This window comes from Sphaerodactylus townsendi, linkage group LG12, assembly GCF_021028975.2.
Source record: "Sphaerodactylus townsendi isolate TG3544 linkage group LG12, MPM_Stown_v2.3, whole genome shotgun sequence".
NCBI lineage: Eukaryota > Metazoa > Chordata > Lepidosauria > Squamata > Sphaerodactylidae > Sphaerodactylus > Sphaerodactylus townsendi.
Genome location: NC_059436.1, coordinates 28312488 through 28331025, shown reverse-complemented (window position 1 = coordinate 28331025; position 18538 = coordinate 28312488). Strand labels below are relative to the sequence as shown.

The 18538-nt window shown below is 46.7% G+C and overlaps 1 protein-coding gene across 1 annotated transcript in view; it reads right to left on the bottom strand.

Moving 5' to 3' along the window:
* Positions 1 to 215: 215 nt before the first annotated feature.
* Positions 216 to 18538, bottom strand: part of SNRNP200 (small nuclear ribonucleoprotein U5 subunit 200) — a 33291-nt gene continuing 14968 nt past the window's right edge. The window contains exons 20-45 of the mRNA XM_048513371.1: positions 18211 to 18399; positions 17272 to 17469; positions 16071 to 16223; positions 15630 to 15710; positions 14784 to 14867; positions 14505 to 14611; positions 13958 to 14076; positions 13437 to 13591; positions 12633 to 12822; positions 11417 to 11590; positions 10814 to 10974; positions 9988 to 10215; positions 9186 to 9377; positions 8913 to 9091; positions 8407 to 8558; positions 7543 to 7651; positions 6211 to 6319; positions 5010 to 5199; positions 4140 to 4304; positions 3908 to 4029; positions 2508 to 2651; positions 2101 to 2277; positions 1856 to 2016; positions 1303 to 1384; positions 1102 to 1194; positions 216 to 744 (exon numbers count right to left, since the gene is read on the bottom strand). Of these exons, the coding sequence (XP_048369328.1) occupies positions 601 to 744; positions 1102 to 1194; positions 1303 to 1384; positions 1856 to 2016; positions 2101 to 2277; positions 2508 to 2651; positions 3908 to 4029; positions 4140 to 4304; positions 5010 to 5199; positions 6211 to 6319; positions 7543 to 7651; positions 8407 to 8558; positions 8913 to 9091; positions 9186 to 9377; positions 9988 to 10215; positions 10814 to 10974; positions 11417 to 11590; positions 12633 to 12822; positions 13437 to 13591; positions 13958 to 14076; positions 14505 to 14611; positions 14784 to 14867; positions 15630 to 15710; positions 16071 to 16223; positions 17272 to 17469; positions 18211 to 18399 (3858 nt within the window). The 3' untranslated portion in view covers positions 216 to 600. The remainder of the gene's footprint in view (positions 745 to 1101; positions 1195 to 1302; positions 1385 to 1855; positions 2017 to 2100; positions 2278 to 2507; positions 2652 to 3907; positions 4030 to 4139; positions 4305 to 5009; positions 5200 to 6210; positions 6320 to 7542; positions 7652 to 8406; positions 8559 to 8912; positions 9092 to 9185; positions 9378 to 9987; positions 10216 to 10813; positions 10975 to 11416; positions 11591 to 12632; positions 12823 to 13436; positions 13592 to 13957; positions 14077 to 14504; positions 14612 to 14783; positions 14868 to 15629; positions 15711 to 16070; positions 16224 to 17271; positions 17470 to 18210; positions 18400 to 18538) is intronic.

Here is an 18538-nt window from a genome sequence, read left to right as displayed (position 1 = left end):
AGTTTCAGCAAAGGGTGCTCTAGCTTTGACAACAAAGGAAAACAGCCCCCGAATGCAGTGATGATGGGAATAACACAAGTTTAGCTTGCAGGAAAAAGAGCCCTTTGGTTGTGCCACTATTTGCAGTTTAGTGGCGAGAGAGGAGCAAACAGTGACAGAATTATCCTGAAAGCAAAAACCGCTGATCTTTCCATACTCAGCCAAAAAGTCTGGAATTTGTTCCTAAAGAGCTTTATTTTGGAAAACAAATAGGAACACAGCACGAGTCTCACGAGGGCCCCTTTCTAAGACACTTACATTAAACATCTGCCTGGGTTGTTCATCAATATTAAAAGGTGTTCCAGATGGTAGAAGAATATGGAGGTAACACCTCCAGTGTCTCTTGAACATTGTACTGACCACAACACCAAAGTAGGAAGGAATGGGAGGGCCCCGCCTGAAAGCTTACAAGAGAACTCTGAGAACCCATCTTTGAAAAGAAGGAGTGCAGGAAGAGTCCGCCTGACACGCCTTCTGCAGCAGGCAGCCTTTTGGGACCAATCCAAGGAACTTCAAGGCTGCTCTTCACAGTCCAGCAACTGGCCATACTGAACACTCAGCTCAGTCAGAATCGCTGTCGCTCTCTGCCTCCTTCACATCCACACTGAACTTGTACTCCTGATCGCAACCCATGTAGGCGTCACTCATGAAGTAGAGGGTGTAGTTGTGAGTGCCAGTGGCGGGGGCCACAAAATCCAGTTTCACCTAATAATGGAGGAGAAACCCAATTGATAGAATTTGCTTTTGCATTTACAGTAAGCAAAGATTTCGCAAGGGCAGCCCTCCCCATTGCCACAGGGCAGTGTGGGAAAGGCAAATCAAACATCCCAAGAGGTGCTCTCACTGGACAATTTAACCCATTGCCTTTCAGCTCATTCACCACCACCACCACCCGCCGCCAGAAAGTGGGCCAAGCCATTTCCTTCACTCAGGCTGAGAATACTGAAGCTACACGGTTCAGCCTGTCCTGGCCCGGTGCCCTTGCAAATGCATCCCTCTCATCTACCTGCAAGGACCTTTTTTGCCCAATGAAATGAACATTTGTAAGTGTTTTCAGCTCACCTTGGCTTTCTGCTGCAAAGTCAGCCTCTTGATGGAGATAAGGCTGTTGGACTTGGAGTCTCCGATCACCACCCACCAGCCCTCCTCACGTTTCTGCAGAGGGAAGGGGGAAAAATTAAGGCAAATGCAGCATCTTTCCAGCTCACCTGGAAGCATCAGCCAATGGCTAGCTAGAAATTCCTCCCCGGGGACACTAAATACCTGTGGGAAGAGGGGTGCGATCACTGGCCCCGTGACTTCCTCTTCTCGTTCCAGCTGCACAAGCACAACGACTGGCCCACCACTGCAGAGACAAATCAAGTGAGACTTTAATCACATGCCTTGCCAGGTTGTGGCCTCTATGTACACTACAGATTAGTTGGACATACTCTCTGTTCCGCTCCAGGCAAGTGGTTCAGAAGCCAACGTGAAAGCAATCACTATGCGCACAGCATGTTCTAGAGCTGACTCCTGATCATGTCAACTTTCATTCAAGTTCTTAAATGTTTTATTAAAAAGAAAAATCAGCTTTTTTGGTTAGAAACTGGAAGAGTCATCACAGCTTCTCCGCAGCATAATCTGAGAGGGGAGACAGTGTTGCAGCAAAAAAAAATGTGGATCCTCTGGGGTTTTATATCTTGGGGTGGTGGCAACAGTGAAGAAACACGCTTTTTCATGAAAGCAAATGCACATGTAAGAAAACAAAGACCCAGGGCTGGATTGTGACAGTGACTACCTTGCCCGTCAAGCAGCAAGTCCTCCCTCTGCCTCTTACCTGCGGATGCCATCCCTTTCCACTACCTCGTAGGAAAGCTCAATGTTGGGGTAGCGATTGCAGAAGCGAGCCACATCAGCGATCTGTGCATCAGAGAGCTGCAGCAGAGCGCTGCGGTCCTCGTCCTCCATTTCCATGATGTCAAACACACTCTCCACCCCCTGAAAAGAAGGACAGGGAGACAGGATGAGTCTCTAGGCAGTTTTGGAGGCTTCAGTGTCCACCTCCTTGCAATTGCCACTCACCTTATCCGTGCAGCGCTTGATGTGCTCCGAAGTGAAGTGGGGCAGCTGCTTGAGATAGGAATCCTTTGACCACATGGCCTGAGTGACCATCTGCGCCAGCTCCATGGCAGCCAGAGCAGGGCTCAGCCAGCCATTGCTGGACAGGACATCCACACAGGCTTGAATCAGCCGAATTGCCTGTGAAAAGGAGATGGATCAGAGGAGTTTAGGGTCTCTGCTGTCGTAGCCGAAAAGGGGAATGTCAGTTCTTTTGCAAGGGCCGAAAGGGGGTATGCAAAATGGGTACATGAATAAATACAGGATCAGAAGTGACCTGTCAGTGACTGGCAACATTCATCTCCACATGGGCTCTTAATGAGCAGGCACCTCCTCCCCCTCCCACCCACCACCCGGCCCCCCCGCCATACCTTGCTAAGGATCTCCTCTGTGTCGGACTGTAGTTCCGCACTCAGCTGCATCCGAGACAAGTGGGCCTGGAGCAGGAGGTTGGTCTTGACGTGGGGATCGTTGAATTTGGGGTTATTCAGCTTGTGGGGCACTTTCTGGGCAAGCTGCAGGGGGTGAGAAGCAAAAATCAGCATATGGGACTTTCATCTCACACCTGCTAATGTGCCCTCCTTGGCATAAGCAACAACTGGTGGTGGACAAGGAAGTTTGGACTGGGCAGCAGCCGTGTGCAAGAAAAAAGGAGACAGGGTGGCTCAAGACATCCAACCCCACTTTTTCCTGTGACAGATGCAAAGTGGACCTGGTATCAGGAGGAGATGAGATGTGAGAAAGGAGCCTAATGCAAGTGCAGATGTGACAGCCTGGTGTGAGCTGGATGCACAGGAAATCTCGTAGGCCCTTTCCGCACATGCAGAATAATGAACTTTCAAACCACTTTCACAACTGCAATTGTTTGCAAGTGGATTTTGCTATTCCGCACAATAAAATCCAGCTTCAAAGTGAATTGAAAGTGCATTATTCTGCATGTGCGGAAGGGGTCCCATTGACCCAGAGAACTACCAGTTACTCATGGTTTTGGCCACAAGGTCCATAATAAATCATAGAATTTAAGATACAAATAAAGACTTCTATGATTTAAAGGGAGGGGCAACACTTAAAGAGAATAGAACACAAAACATGCATTATTATAACTTTTATTTGCTTCATAAAACCAGCTCTTAGTATCTGAACAACCTTTTTCAAATTTTTGTCACCTCTCAAGGTCATCAACATTTTATTATCCTGCACTTCTGTCCTGCTTTTCTACCCAGACAGGAAGGAGAGGACTAGTTACAAAGCCACAATATGCACCTGCACACATACAGCAATTACCAGATACCATTAAATGAGCCCCACCTTCTCTCACCAGTCAATCACAGGTCAGGTCTGGTTCTTTAAATCAGTTTTCTTAAAATAAAACCCTCTTAGTTTTCACCTTCTTTCTAAATGCAGGAAGGCATAAGCTCAAGCACACTCCTCTTGGGAAGGAGCTCCAGATGTGTGGTACCACCATGGCAAAGTTCTCTGCTCTGTACCCTCCTCACTGGATCTCACAGACAGGTAGAATTTGGCACACAGCCTCATTACTACCATGGGTATAACTGACACCTTAAACAGCCAACTTGAATTATATTGCTTCTTTTTTCAGCTACACTACAGCCTGAAAGAGGTTTTTTCCTCTCTGCTAAGAGGAATCCAACACTTGTGGGGTAAAGCAAACAAACTACTAACTCAAATTCATGTACAACAGTATAGAAAGGCTGAGGTATTGCCTCCTCCATGTGCTTCTTGAAATCCAGGACAGATTGTCTTTCCTTACCTGCCGAAGAAGGTTGTCCTCATGGTGTCTGATGGGAATGTTCTCATACTCAGCAGCATTGGAAATTATTTCAATAAGGCCTCGTACTTTTGTCTTGGCATTCAGGGACATACTGAAGAGTTCTAGTGGGGGAAAGTGGGAAAGAGGGACATCAGGCACATGGTTGCAGACTAAACAATGTGTAATATGCATCACATTGTGGCCAGATGCCACGGCATCTGCCCCTCCTTACCAATGGTGGTGTAGTTGATGTAGTAATAAGCCGCAATCATGCCCAAGTTCAGAGGCGCAACGTCCATTTCATCCTCGATGCTGATGCACTTGGACTGCTCCAGGTCACTAAGAGTCTGCTCCACCAGTTCGGACAGGTGGTCAGAAAGATGTCTGTGGGAAACCCCTGAAGCAAGAGATGGGAATCAGATACCAGTACACTGAAAAGGTTTGGAAACAGCACAGCTTTACAATGACTTTTGGGATCTTTCATTCTGAAACTTGTCACCAGGCAAACCTGCTGTATATTCCTCAGATCACTGAAAGGCAGGCTAGAAATAAAGCAAGCAAGATAAATATGTAGTCTGTGCTGAATTTTTTTTTTTAGACCTAGGTCTGATTAGTAGATTTTGCCTCCCCCACACCAACTCGGCTTGTCCGAGTTGGGTGGGCGTGGGGGAATCGTCCACCCACACCTCTCCAACCAAATAACAACAGTAGTGTAGCATGTTATTCTGACTTCCATGCAGTGAACTGCTGCTGATAGTGTAAAAGTTGCTGAGGCCAGGTTTCCCAGTTCTCTGTTTTGTTAGGCCAAACTAGCTCTCTTTCAATAGTCTAGGCCATCTTCTTGATTTGTTGCAGCTACTCTAATGGGAATATGCTAATCTATTTTAAAGTGCCCTCTAAGCACAAGACAGCTCTGCTCTCAGTTGACTAAGCAGGTTGCAGCTAACAGAGAGAAGATTTTCCAAGCCGCCCTACAGGATTCAACCCAGCTTCCCTCTAGTCTTACTCCTAACTGCTTCCTTCTTTCCCTTAGCTATGAAGGCAGGGGAGAGGTTAAATCAAGCACTGGTCTTGGGAAAGAGGGGCGGTCTTGCTCTCCCACCTTGCAGATTGTAATAGTTGGGGTTCTGAGTCATCCTGCGGTACAGGAAGGTCCAGGTAAGGTAGTCCACAGCATCCTGCTTGTTCTCAATGGTCTTGGTGACAATCTCAGCATTGAAGTGATCGTGCATGCAGTGGTCCAGATGAGATTCAACTGGGAGAGGTTCATAAAGGAACTTCTTGAAGAAATCCTGAAATTGAAAAAGAAGGAGAGCCCCAAAAATTACTTAAGAGAGTTTCAAACTCAGAAATACACCTATCTTCCACCTCTGTTCCACAATGTCATCAATTGGAGAAATGTTCACATGACCACATGAAACTTTCTCATACTGAATCAGATCCTTACATCTGTCAAGGTCTGCACTGTCCACTCTGACGGGCTGAGGACCTCCAGTGAAGGTCATATCGCTTACTACCTGATCCTTTTAACTGGAGATCCTTGGAATTGAACCTGGGACCTTCTGTATGTCAAGCAGATTTTTTACCACACAACCACAGTCCTCTCTGCTTGCTGGTAACTCTCTGCACAAGCACTCTGCACAAGCACTCTCTGCTTGCTGGTAACATTCCTCTCAGAGTAGGCGGCTACTCTTTTTGTCTTCCGAGCAACATCCCCTGTCCCAAAGTTAGACCGTGACAATGTTAGACGCCAAGTGTGTGTTAAGTGCCATCAAGTTGCTTCCAACTCATGGCAACCCTACAGATAAACGTCCTCAAAAACATCCTTAACAGCCTTGTGCCGGTCTTGCAGACTGAGAGCTGTGGCTTCCGTGGCTAGATGCTGTAGCGAGCTGTTGTCCAGAGACCATTGAAGAATCTTCAGGCTACTGAACAATTTCAAGCTTCTCTGTGATCAACAAACCAGAACAGAATGTTGTTTTGTGCGTGCTGTATCACTGAATACCTTTCACCTTCAAAGCAATAAGCTATATGTCCAAATGACTGTTCAAATTCAAATCAAATAACTCCTAGACCCCTTCCGCACACGCAAAATAATGCATTTTCAAACCACTTTCACAACTGTTTGCAAGTGGATTTTGCCATTCCGCACAGCTTCAAAGAGCATTGAAAGCAGTTTGAAAGTGCATTATTCTGCATGTGCGGAATGAGCCCTAGAGAATATGTGAAGGAAGGTACTGTTCTGAATTGCTTCCAGGCCCTTTCCCCTATCCAATGAACAAGCCCAATCTCTCCTTGCTCACCTTCTTGGACCCCTGGCACATAATGACACAGCGTCCCTCATCATCCTGCAATGGGCGATTGGCATGGCCTACCATCTGCAGCACATCATAAATGGGGTAATCCACATACCTGCCACACGGGAGAACAACACACTTAGTTAACAAAGACTGATATGAAGGGATTGAGACATTGTCAGGAAAAAAGGTGTCTGCGATGAGGATGCAAGTAATCTTTTTACAGTCTAGGAGTTAGTGTGTCACTAGATTAAGTGAATCACATTTCTTTACTAGGGGCTGGAGAAAGCAGAGTTGGGGCTTCCAAAATGACAGGGATGCAGAGGCACCTTAATAGAAGCTGAGCGGTACTGCACTAATGACTGATGGGAGCACCTCCCAAACACGCTCTAACTTCCACAAGTGTACAAAGAACTACCCACACATTTTCTCTAACCACAGCCAACAGTTACGTGCCTTTTTTTAACTTGGAATATTCCAATTTACGGGGAAAGGAATGGGGTGGAAACCTGATTTTACATTTAAACTGATATTGTTTAATTTGCAGCAGGACTCAAGAGACCTAGATTCAAATTCCCTACTCTGCAATTAAGACCACTGGGTAAATCCTGAGCCAATCACTCACTCTCAGCCTAACCTACCTCACAAGGCTGCTGTGACCATAAAATGGGGAGGGAATAACTGTGGTTGCAACACTGAGCTCTTCAGAGAGAATGACTTCTGGATACCCTGCCAATTGCTCCAAGTAATTTTTTAAAATTAGTATGACCCTCTTGCACTGTTTGAAGACCCATACCTGAAAGTGCATCTCTCTTTCAATTGGGAAGAGAGAGATGTGCCTCTGGCTAAGAAGCTTCCAAGTTCTCTAGACCAGCATCCCAGCAGCAAGTCTTAAGAAGTTTAGTTGAACTAAATATTAAATCCAGCTCTTGCTGCAATGCTGCCCTTGAGTTGGAAAAGGCTTTCTCCATATTGTGAAGGAGTCACAATATACTCCACCTTTCTCTTCTGTAAGGAGTCTCAAAGTGGCTTAGAAACTCCTTTCCCTTCCTCTCTCCACAACAGACACCCTGTGAAGTAGGTGGGGCTGAGAGAGTTCTGAACTAACTGTGACTAGTCCAAGGTCAACCAGCAGGCTTTGTGTGTGGGAGCAAGGAAATAAATCCAGTCTGCCATGCATGTGGAGGAGTGGGGAATCAAACCTGGTTCCCTAGGTTAGAGTCCACTTGCTGCTTTGTGGTTTCCTGTGTTGTCCACCTTGTTGCCCACCCAGTCTCCCCGCACTCATGGCTTAAAACCTGGCAATCTACACCTAGTCAGCTTCCGCCCTTCACTTACGCATGGATCTTGCCATTGTAGTACTGCGTGTCCATGATGATCACCAAGTGAGCAGCCACATTCATTCCCCAGCAGAGGCTCCGGGAGGCTACCACGACTTGAATGGCACCTAGGAGCAAAACAAGAATGTGGAATCTATAGCCCGTCGAGTCAGGACAACTTTGAAGAAGATGGAGATGCTTAACCTTTGCAGCACGGATGCCTAAGAAGAAGAGTTGGATTTATATCCCCCTTTCTCTCCTGTAAGGAGACTCAAAGGAACTTATAAACTCCTTTCCCTTCCCCCCTCACAACAAACACCCTGTGAGGTAGGTGGGGCTGAGAGAGCTCCGAAGAACTGTGACTAGCCCAAGGTCACCCAGCTGGTGTGTTCTGGAGTGTGCAGGCTAATCTGAAGTCCCCAGATAAGCCTCCACAGCTCAGGTGGAAGAGTGGGGAATCAACCCCAGTTCCTCCAGATAATACACCTGCTCTTAACCACTATGCCATTGATGCTCCCGTAGAACTTAATTCAGTTCAGAAAAAATCCTATGCCACCTCATCACTTTTTGAGGCAGCTTAATAGCAACTGAAGAATATAATAAAACCATCAACTTATCAAGATATAAAGGTTTAAAACAGCAGCAACACTGGGCATTAAACAATCAAGAGGAGGGGGGAGGGAGAGGATACTATATTCCATGGCGTCCTAGCCATGGAAAACAATAAAAGAAGAGTCTGTCCTGGTATCTTACTCAAGTGAGTAGGTGCCAGGCAAACCAGTGCAACTGCAGAAATTTACAAAAGGCACCAAAACCCAAAAAGCAACAGAAAAGGGGAGGGGGGAGAAAGAGATCAGAGTCCTGCAATTCTACTTGTCTTTACCTGAATTGAAAAGTTGCTCCACAACTCTCCGCTCCATCAAGGTAAGCCCCTCATGAAGGTAGCCCACCCCATTCACCAGAGTCTCTTTCAAGGTGTTGTCATTCAGCTTGTCCAAGTAGGGAGCCAAGTCTTTCTCAGTGCAGTGCAGGAACCTGCCAAGAAGCAAGCTAGATCTGAGACCAACAGCACAACCAAAAGGCGCAACACAATCTCACGGTGGCCCAGACAGTCTCTCTCTCTCATTCTCAGCAAGACTGAAGGGAGGCAAACCTCCCATCCACAAACAGCCACGTAACAAGTTTCTCATTTCATTCTCAACAGCTTTTTCAAAGCAGTCCCTGCACAATTACTGGCGTAAGTTCAGACGTAAGTATAGACATCTGCATCTCAATTCTGTGAATGCGCAGAGAAAGAGGCTGAACAAGGTAATAGCCACAAAACAGAAATGGACTTAGTTGGCTGAACTTATCTACAAGTTGCAAAAAATGTAGCCTGCCTTTCCATACCTCTGCCTCTGGACATCCGAAGCACAAGTGGTAAGTATGTCAATGGCCGTGAGGCGCGTCTGCTTGCGAGATGGGACGAACACGATGACCGGCTTTTTAGGGGAATGTTTCATGATGGCGTGATAGACCGGCTTTGCCATGGACAACAGACGGGTCTGGGTGTGACTGATGTTGAAGCCCTGAGTAAAGGGAAGTGTGCCAGACAGGTCACAATAATACCAAACTTACTTGCGGGTGAATTGAAAGCATAAGGGCTGCACAGTGGAAACTTACTTGGATGTGCAATTCCAGGGGCACGGGGCGCACGTTGGGGTGGAAGTTGAAGGTGGCAGTGGCACTGCAACCCAGCCAGTGGGCCACATCCTTAGCATTGGACAGTGAGGAACTCAGGGCCACAATGCGGATGGGCCGCTCAATCTGGGACGAGATGTAACGCATCCGGGAGCAAATCACTTCTAAGACAGGCTGGGGAAAAAGCCAGAGAAGGGTGGTTAAGGCCCTGGGATTCTAGTAATCCTGTGCCTCCACAGGTGGACATATCACCTGACAGAGCAGGAAGCCCACGCCCCACTTACCTTAGCCTGTGGGAGCCTGCCGTAGGTCACCCCTTGGCCTGGCCCTGCCAGGCTGCTCCTTCAGCCGGAGCAGCAGGAGGACTGGTGGGGTGGGGCCGAGGGGTGCCCAGCAGCGGCCCACTCAGGAGCAGCCTGGCGAGGTGGGACTGAAGGGAGGGGTGTGGGGGGGCGAATCTCCACCCCTCCCCACACATGACCAGCTGGCGTGCACCCAGGGACATGTGACCCCACATGTCTTTGTGAGAACTCCACCCCTGCCAAACACTTTTCAACTCAATTACTTGCGTTTTCAAAATCAAAGGGATTCGCGTGCTAGCCAAATACACAAACTGTGCCCCGCCCCCACAAACACCCACCTTATATGGGAATTCACCAGTTACTGTTTCTGGTGACCAATTACTTCTCTTCTGGGAACAGGTGTTGTGTGGCTGGGAGGGCCTACCTTTAGCTTTCTTCAACCATCCCTTTTACAGCCCCCGACATCCTCCCAGATGACTCACCCCATTCTCTCCGCCAATGAGGTGCACCTCATCCACAATGAAGAGGTTGACGTTCTGCACGTTCTTGCGCTGCTTCCAGCGTCTGGAGAGGATGTCCCACTTCTCAGGGGTGCTGATTATGATGTTGCCCTTGCCCAGCAGCTTGAGATCGGTGCTCGTCTCCCCCGTCAGCAGGACCACCTTTTTCAGCAGACGTTCTTGGAACTTCTCATACCAATCCATGAAGATCTGCCAGGGTGGAAGAGGACACGCACATGCCCCTTAGCAGCCTCCACGCTAAGCACTCCCTCCTTCCCGTCTTCTAGCCCACAGACCAAAACAATGCCCATTTGGAATTATCTGTGTAAATAATTCTGTGTAGCTTGTACATGAAATTCTTCTCACAAGGGATGGACAAGTCAGGATAACGCAGAAACCAAAAGGAAGACACTGAAGGGAAAAGTCAATCAATGGCTAGGCTACCAATCTTGATCCTCCTTGATCTGAGACTGCAAATGCCTTAGCAGACCAGGTGCTCGGGAGCAGCAGCAGCAGAAGAAGGCCATTGCTTTCCCATCCTGCATGTGAGCTCCCAAAAGCATCTGGTGGGCCACTGCAAGTTACAGAGTGCTGGACTAGATGGACTCTTGTCTGATCCAGCAGGTTCTATGTTCTTAAGGGACATGAAAGAGCCCTGCTGAATAAATTTACGCTGTGCAAGTGAACCCCTCATACCCACCCACACCCCTTAGTTATCTGCCTGTAAAACTGGGGGTGGGGAGCAATTGGCTGTTCTGATCACTCTCCCCAGAAAGGCAGAATTAAAAAAAACCCAGATATTCCAAACCTGTTCAGCGAGTGCCTCCATGGGTGTGATGTAGACACAGCGGGCTTCAGAATTCTGCAGCAGCATCCTCAGGATGGCAAACTCAGCACAGATGGTCTTTCCACTGCCTGTGGGAGCTCCCACGAAGACATTTTCATCGCTGTTGTAGACTGTGTTGAATACTAGTGGAGGGGAGGGTGGGAAGGAGAGAACCATGAGAAAAGCTGTAGTGTTCATGAGGACAGAGACCAAGTGCTGGGTTTGGTATCCACATTAAGGAGGACAGCAAACTGCCAAGTGACATAAAGAAGCCTTCTGGCCACACTTCTCTGACTATAAGTCAGCTGATACTTATTCAATTGCAAACCTGCAGGCACGATTGCATGGGTTTAATCTACTGTGCAGTTTGCAGAAGCAGGCATCTAATAAATATATTTCCACGTATCAACTGCTAAATAGCCATTACAACCCCTTAAGATAGTACTCAGCCACAGCTCAGAGCCCTTCAGGGGTAGAGCAATATACCAAAACAAAATAATAATAATAATACTGTTTTCTAGGCATTCCAGCATCCTTACAGTTTGTAGCTCTCTCCCTACCAACTGGTCCATCCTCACTGCCTACCTTGGGTCTGAATAGGATTGAAGAAGGGAAATTTGTCCTGGTAGAGACTCTCAAAGGCGCTGTTTCGCAAAGCAGACACAGGCAGTGGCTGCAGGTCCAGCAGCTCAGTTGGTGGTGGGTACTTCTCTGGAAGGATTAAGTGTCGGAAGGACACGGGCAGTTGCGTCTCGCAAGCTGGAATAACAAAGCACAGGAGCAATAAAAGTACCATCCCAGTCACAGGAGATAAAAATAAAGCCGAGGACAATGGCGCAAAACAGGCAACAATATTTTTTATTATTCAGATAAAATTCCCAATGTGTTTCACCCGATGTTTCTTCAGGGGATCTATTAGTCTTGTGGTGCTTTTTAAAGCATTGTGCCACTAACAGATTTGCCTGAAAAAGCCTCTTGGGCAAAACAAATGGGGAATTTTATCTGATTAATAAGACACATTTTACCATTTTGCACCATTGGTCTTGGCATTTTTTTTTATCTCCCATAGTGAAGAACAAAAATAAGTGAGGTGAGCACTGAGAATTTAAGTCTGCTTCCCGCAGTCTGAAGAGAACCGCTCGCATACAAATTCCAGAAGTAGATTACAGAATAAATTAAAAGGGCAGGGTGGCGCTTTCCACATTCAACTAAAAAGGTAATATTCCAGTGCTGGAAGAGCCCCCAGCAAGAAATGAAGTTCAACCGTTACTATATTTGTGCTAGCATTCGTACCTCTTAGCATTTACCATGTTTTTGCTTTGCCTATCTTTTAGGTTATGGGGCACCAGACATTTCGTTCTTCCTTGGAGATACCCAGGTCCTGAGCAGCAAACTACAGCAACCTGCCTGTCCAGACTTAGAAGTGACTGAACTGTTTTAAAAAGCTGCTCCTGGAGCTCAACACAGCTCTCCTCTTGTTTTGAATCCCTTTTTCAGCTTCATACCCAAAAAATTGTGAGGCAAATCTTCCTGTGATAGAAAGGAGCAATAGTTTTGTGCCTGGAAAGGAAGTCTGGATACAGTAATCCAGTTTGCTCCTTGTGTTAAGACAGCAGCTGTTCATTCCCAACACAATGTGCAGCACAAGCTAATCAAGAACAAGACCCACAACACAGCTGTAGAGTTCATTGGGAAAAGGGACTGCTGCATCATAGGGTTTCATTTAGAAGGACAAGCTGATGGTGGATACATCACAATGAAGGCAAAACTAGAGCTCCACTTAGCAGGGAGGCACACTTACATAGCCAGCGATCTGAGACAACCCGGATGAAATACTGTGGGGGGAGAGGCTCAAAAACCGGAACAAAGAAGGTGATGAGGTGCTCGTCCTGGGCATATTTGGCCTTCAGAAGGAAGTATTCGTGATGCAGGATCACTTCGCTGTCCACGTCCTCCACCAGGATCCAGAAGGCCTCTGAGGAACCGTGCACCTAAGTCGTGAGAAGAGAATGCTTTGGTCTGAGCAAGGAACTGACTGGAGTACTTGCTGAGGGAGCGTCTCCCATTTGGCACTGCGGCATCTCAATCAGCTACCTTATGATTCATGCATGGGCAGAGTGAGGGAAAACTGCGCCTGGGGCACGCACAAGCCCTGCGCCCCTGTGGCAGCGGCACCTACCCCTACCCCAGAATGCCACACCCCGGCCATGCCCCATGGGTGCTACGCCACTGGATTCATGCCATCTGGAGAATAGCTGCCAGGCACGTGCACTTTTATTTTTATGTTATTTACAGTCCGTGACCAGTGCATTAGGATTTTAGAAGTCTGGGACTACCAGAAAGAACTAAAGAATGGCATAACTATTCATATTACATATTAAGACAGTACAAAAATTACATAAATAGGATCCTACTTACAGTAAGGTACACACAGCAATATACACCACCATCCCTAATCCTTTATCCAAGCAAGTCTGTAAAACGATTTGGTACAGGGTGACCGTTACCTGAACTGAAAGGCCTGTCAAACGGAACTGTAGAGTGGGACTGTACATGCACTCAACGTAATCAGTGATTATTAAAACAGGCAGAAGTGGCAATTTACCTTCTCATCCCACTGGAAATCTGGGGTAATTGTCAGCTCTACTTTCAGAGTAGACCTGGTGATGGGCTGTAAATGGACAGACAGTTCCAGCTTTGGGAACAGGTGGACGTATTTGTGAATGGTCTTCCCCATCTTTGGCATCCGGATCAGCTCCCCTACATAATAGGACAATATTAGTGAGAGGAAAGTAGAGAGGGCATTAGACAAGCAATCACATAATCCCAGTGATTATAGTTTCTATCAGGGTTGCGGGGGGGAGACCTTGCCAGGATTCTCCTGAGGCTTCCAGACTCTATTGCAATCTGAATGTTTATATCAGTGGAAGAGAGGATGGTGCAAACTTACCATCCTTATATCACTACAAATGTGAAGCTACAACCAAGCCACCTGGAGCAATCAGCTAAGCCAGGAGAGTATCTCAGACACTTTGTACTGCCTCCAGCCTGTAGGGGTCACCACCCTTATAGTCACATCCACCAACTTCAAATGAGGCTTCCTCTCCCTACCATGCAACCACTAACCGATTTCATTGTGATTCAGGTCATAGAGCCGTTCAAAGGGAAAATTCTTCTTCTCAATTTTCTTCACTACCTCTTCAGGCAGTTTCTTGAACTGACGAAGAGGGCACATGGACTGCCACCTGCAAGAGAAAGACTCACTGTCAAAAATGAACCTCAGCCGTGGCCAGTAGATAGTACTGAATTCCAGTGGGAACGGGTTTTTCTCTTCCGTTCCAAGATCTCCTTTGAACAGGAACAGGAAGCAAAATCCACAAATGCTGCCCGGCACTTCACATGTGCAGGGCCCAAGAAGAGTTTTGTGCATAATTTATCCAGGGTTCATTATTCACTGCGTGTACCGGACCTCCGCCAGGTCAATCAACAAAGCCACCTTTACAACTCATGTCAACAATCCTCAGAACATTTGGCAGTAACGTCCCTCGAGCTCAAAAGGATTTTTCCACAGAAGCAGATTTCATGGCAGGCTAGATTCCTCCCCAACTAGACTCCACAGAGGACAAAGCCTGTCCTATAAAAATCAAGAGCCTTCCTGGGAACCATCACTTACATTCGCTTGTCAATCATCTTGCAGAGGTTCAAAGTCTTGTCAGTGAGCTGTGCCCAGCCACGGTTGAGAACGATCTCAAAGATGGCCCGCATCAGTCGCCCAGCAGACTACCAGGGGGACAAAAGAAAGATGTCAGATTTCTTCCTGAGTGAGGAACACATTTATTGCACCTGAAGTACCACAGGCATCAGAGACACGTGGAAACTTAATGCATAGAGAATACTGAAACCCTAGGACAGCAAAAGTAGGAAGACAAGAAACACATTCTCTGTTACTTACTTGAGTAACATACACCATGTCTGCCATGAGGGCAAAGCCTTCCAGCTTCAGCTGCGAGATAAAGGCCTGGAGAAGGACATTGATCTGAAGAAAGGGAAAAGATGGAGAAATAAACATCCTCCAAAAAACCGCTGGAGGATGACTGGAGTACTTGCTGAGAACACTGACTGGAGTACTTGCTGAGGGAGCGTCTCCCATAGAAGTGAGGAAAATCAATTATACTGCAGAACAATACCTGCATGTGACCAGTGAACACAGGGATATCCAACAAAGAAGAGAAGTGCATAAAATTGGAGGCCCAGTACCATTTTGGATTTGTCTTTTCTAAAGCCCATTATCTGAAGCTTATTACAATGACTTCCAATACTTAATCTGTTCTTGAGTTGCAGGATATAACAGTACTATAAATTTATTCCAAGCAAGCTGGCATCCCAGCTTTTAAAACCCTGCAGGAAGCACACAAATATCTAACTTTGCTCCCAACACTAAGTTGAGCTCACGTGGTGCAGATCAGATGGCAAGAACAGAGAACGGGAAGAGTTGCACAGGCACTGAAGCCAACACCCCCTTGCTGGCTACTTAACACTGCCTCTGCCTTTGGCTACACATCCAGAATAATCACACTCAGTTGGAATGGTACCATTTTATTGAGGGAGAGTGCTGTGCTCCAACCACACCACTGATTCCCTGCACATCTGAATCCATTATACAAGGTGAGGATTAGGACTTTTCCCCCCCCAATATGCTAAGTGCAGAGAGTGTTTAGTACACAGGGAAGAACTCATAAATCTACAGACCCACCCTGACTTTAAAGACAAGCTTCCTCCCAGGAGAAGCAGGGACTACCTTTGCACTGGGCTCCTCGATGCTCTCCTTCACCGGGATGGGAACTCGTTCAAGAAGTTTCTGCAGTTCCAGCTTCTCTTCCTGAAAACACAGAACAATCAGGAGAAAAATTCAACAGCTAGGTCCCACCCAATAGAGAGAAGGTGCAAGACCAGCAAATTGTTTGGTAGAGAAATTCTTCAGGTGAGCTAAGCATGATTTATAGGACCAATATTGTTAGCCCCAACTGCTGTTTAGTTCCTTAGTTTGAGAGGCACAGAAATTTAACAAGACAAAACATTGTCTCCTGACTAATGAAGCCCGGCCAATCACATGTGAATCCTCATGCTTAAAGTGTTGAGCCTTTATGAGCATGAGATGGGTGATTCTTCCACTGAAGACAAGCCATGATGTAATTAAAGTTCACAGATGACACGCTTGACAGAATCTATGAATTCATACCTCCCTAACGGTGATGTTCTTGAACTCGGAGGACAATGAGAAAACCCGGAAAAGCTCAATCTCACTCAAGGTGGGTTTGAGCAGCTGGTTGTAGGTCTGCATGGTCTCGTTGGTGATGTAATAGTGGCTGGCAATGCGGCCCAGCTCAGTCACCTGGGGATCAGTGGAGGAAGAGAAGCCTTGTTAGGCTAACTAAGGAAGAAGGTATAAAAAAAGGTGCCAAGATCCAAGCAAAGGTGCCAAGCTCAGTATCTTGACTCCATGACTACTCTGAAAATTCTTTGCTGAACTATGCAAGTTTGCTTGCCAAGATCAGACCATGTTTGAGAGCGAAAGTTTTTTTTAACTCATGTTCTCTTATCCAGTCTCTTTGAAACACAGTAAACCACCCACTCATCCTCCCCCCACTTATATTTCAAGTCATAGTGTGGGATCTTGCATCTTCTGCTCATACAAGCAAAGCTTCCGCTTGTGTGAGATTTCCACCAGTTCTCCTGACCTACTGCAGATGCCCACCCCAAATGTTACACCCCTGAAGCAGCCTTGCAGGGAGCATGGTGGGTTGCTGTGGAAATGAGGATGTGAGTAAGCTTAGGTTCCTAAGCGCAGAAGCCAAAACAATCTAGGCAATGCATCCTATCAGTTAATTACACACTGAGTCAAGGAATACATCTTGTCCTCTCTTCTGAACCCAAAGATGCTTACTTTTCAGTCTATTCTTTCAAGAGACATTTCCTCATCCCACAATTCATGGGGGTGGATCCAATCTTTGTTTTCCATCGACACAAAGCGTTTGTGCGTTTTTTTTGCCAAATTCTTTTCCACTGCCCCATTTTACTTCTCATTCTGTTTCTAGGGTTGTACCAACCCAAAATAGGCATGCTTGGGCAGGGGGCGGGGAAGAAAAGTTTACTTGAACAAGCGCTGCTCAGCTCATATTGGATAAGATGAACTCCATTTGCATAAGACTTCACCACATTTCTATTTGTTAAGCAAATAAATATTTAGACATACTATGGGGCAGGGGCAGCTAGACATCAGTGCACCAAGCCAAACATTTGAAATATGAGAGCCTTAGATGACAAACCAGCTGTCAATGAGCACCCTGTGTGGCCAAACCATGAAGGAACTTGCTGGAATGAATTCCAAAAAACCACAGCCTGGACTTCTCCCACCAATTGCCCAGACAGCATACTCTCACCTGGAAATTCCCTGTCTTCTTGTCATATTTGACCAAGTTGTTCTTGTCAAGCATTAGCGCTGCAGTGTGCACCAAGTCCAGCCGTCGCTGATCCAACAAGGGGTCTCCTTTCAAGTCATCATGCGATATCCCGTACAGGGTTGGGGAACGTAGCATTCGGATGTAAAGGTAAGCGTAGCCCAGCCAGTTCACAGCATCCTAAACCCCCCAATAAACACAATATCAGCATCTTCTCAATCCTTTAATACTACAAGCTCTGGACAGGGAAAAAGGACAGGATGGATTAAATACCCTTGAAATATGGGGAGTGGGTGAGTAAGCTGCTAATAAAACAGAGTTGTGAAAGAGGTCTCTCAGCACATACTGGGAGTGAAAAGGGTATGAATTCCTCTACAACTGGCCCAAAATCTAAATCAGGACAGTTCAAGAAAGATCTCCCCACTCCAAGTTTGCTCCTACATTGGGAAGTACTCCTCACAGTGGAGAATCTAAACTGCAAAACATGAATGCAGAACTGCAAGCAGAATTACATGTGATTTGTGCTTCACAGGAACGCCCCCCCCCCCCTCACCAATATTCTGCACCAAATGTAATTCAGCCTCTACTTATTATGGACAGATAGCCACCCTGTATATGGGGAGGTGCGGAATATAACAACATACAAAGCATGAAACTCCACCTTCTGGCTTCTGAATTTACCTGGCATAGCCCATCTAATTTAATTAAAGCTGAGTTTTATTTCATACTCATCTCTGTACCCTATACTAAATTTGGTATTTGAATGGTACAGCAGATGAAGTCCAGGGCATTCCTATATTGTGACCAGATGTTTTCCCAATGTAATGCTTAGCAGAGCATCCTTCGATTCCTCCTTTGTTCCCATGACACCCGCAGCTCCAGAGATTAGCTGCCTGCTACACAGGAGGCTTCCCAACTCACCTTCGCATTCTGGACATTGCCCAGCACAATCTCGGCATTCAACATGTCCGGGAGTTTGGCCACCATCTGGCTTTCAATGGGCAGCTGCTGGTTGAGCAGCGAGAGGTAGTACTGCAGTTCTCCATGGGAAGTGATCAGGATCCCCTCACCCTTGGTGTCATACTGAGGTCTTCCAGCACGACCCAGCATCTAAACAAAACAAGTCAGAGATGGAAAAGGCCCAAGAGCAGGATTTTCTGCATTCCTAACTAGGAAGTCTTCAGTACTAAGCATCTGATGGCCAAGGGATTCACAAATTCATCAGAACATCTCGTGGGTTTCAGATAGG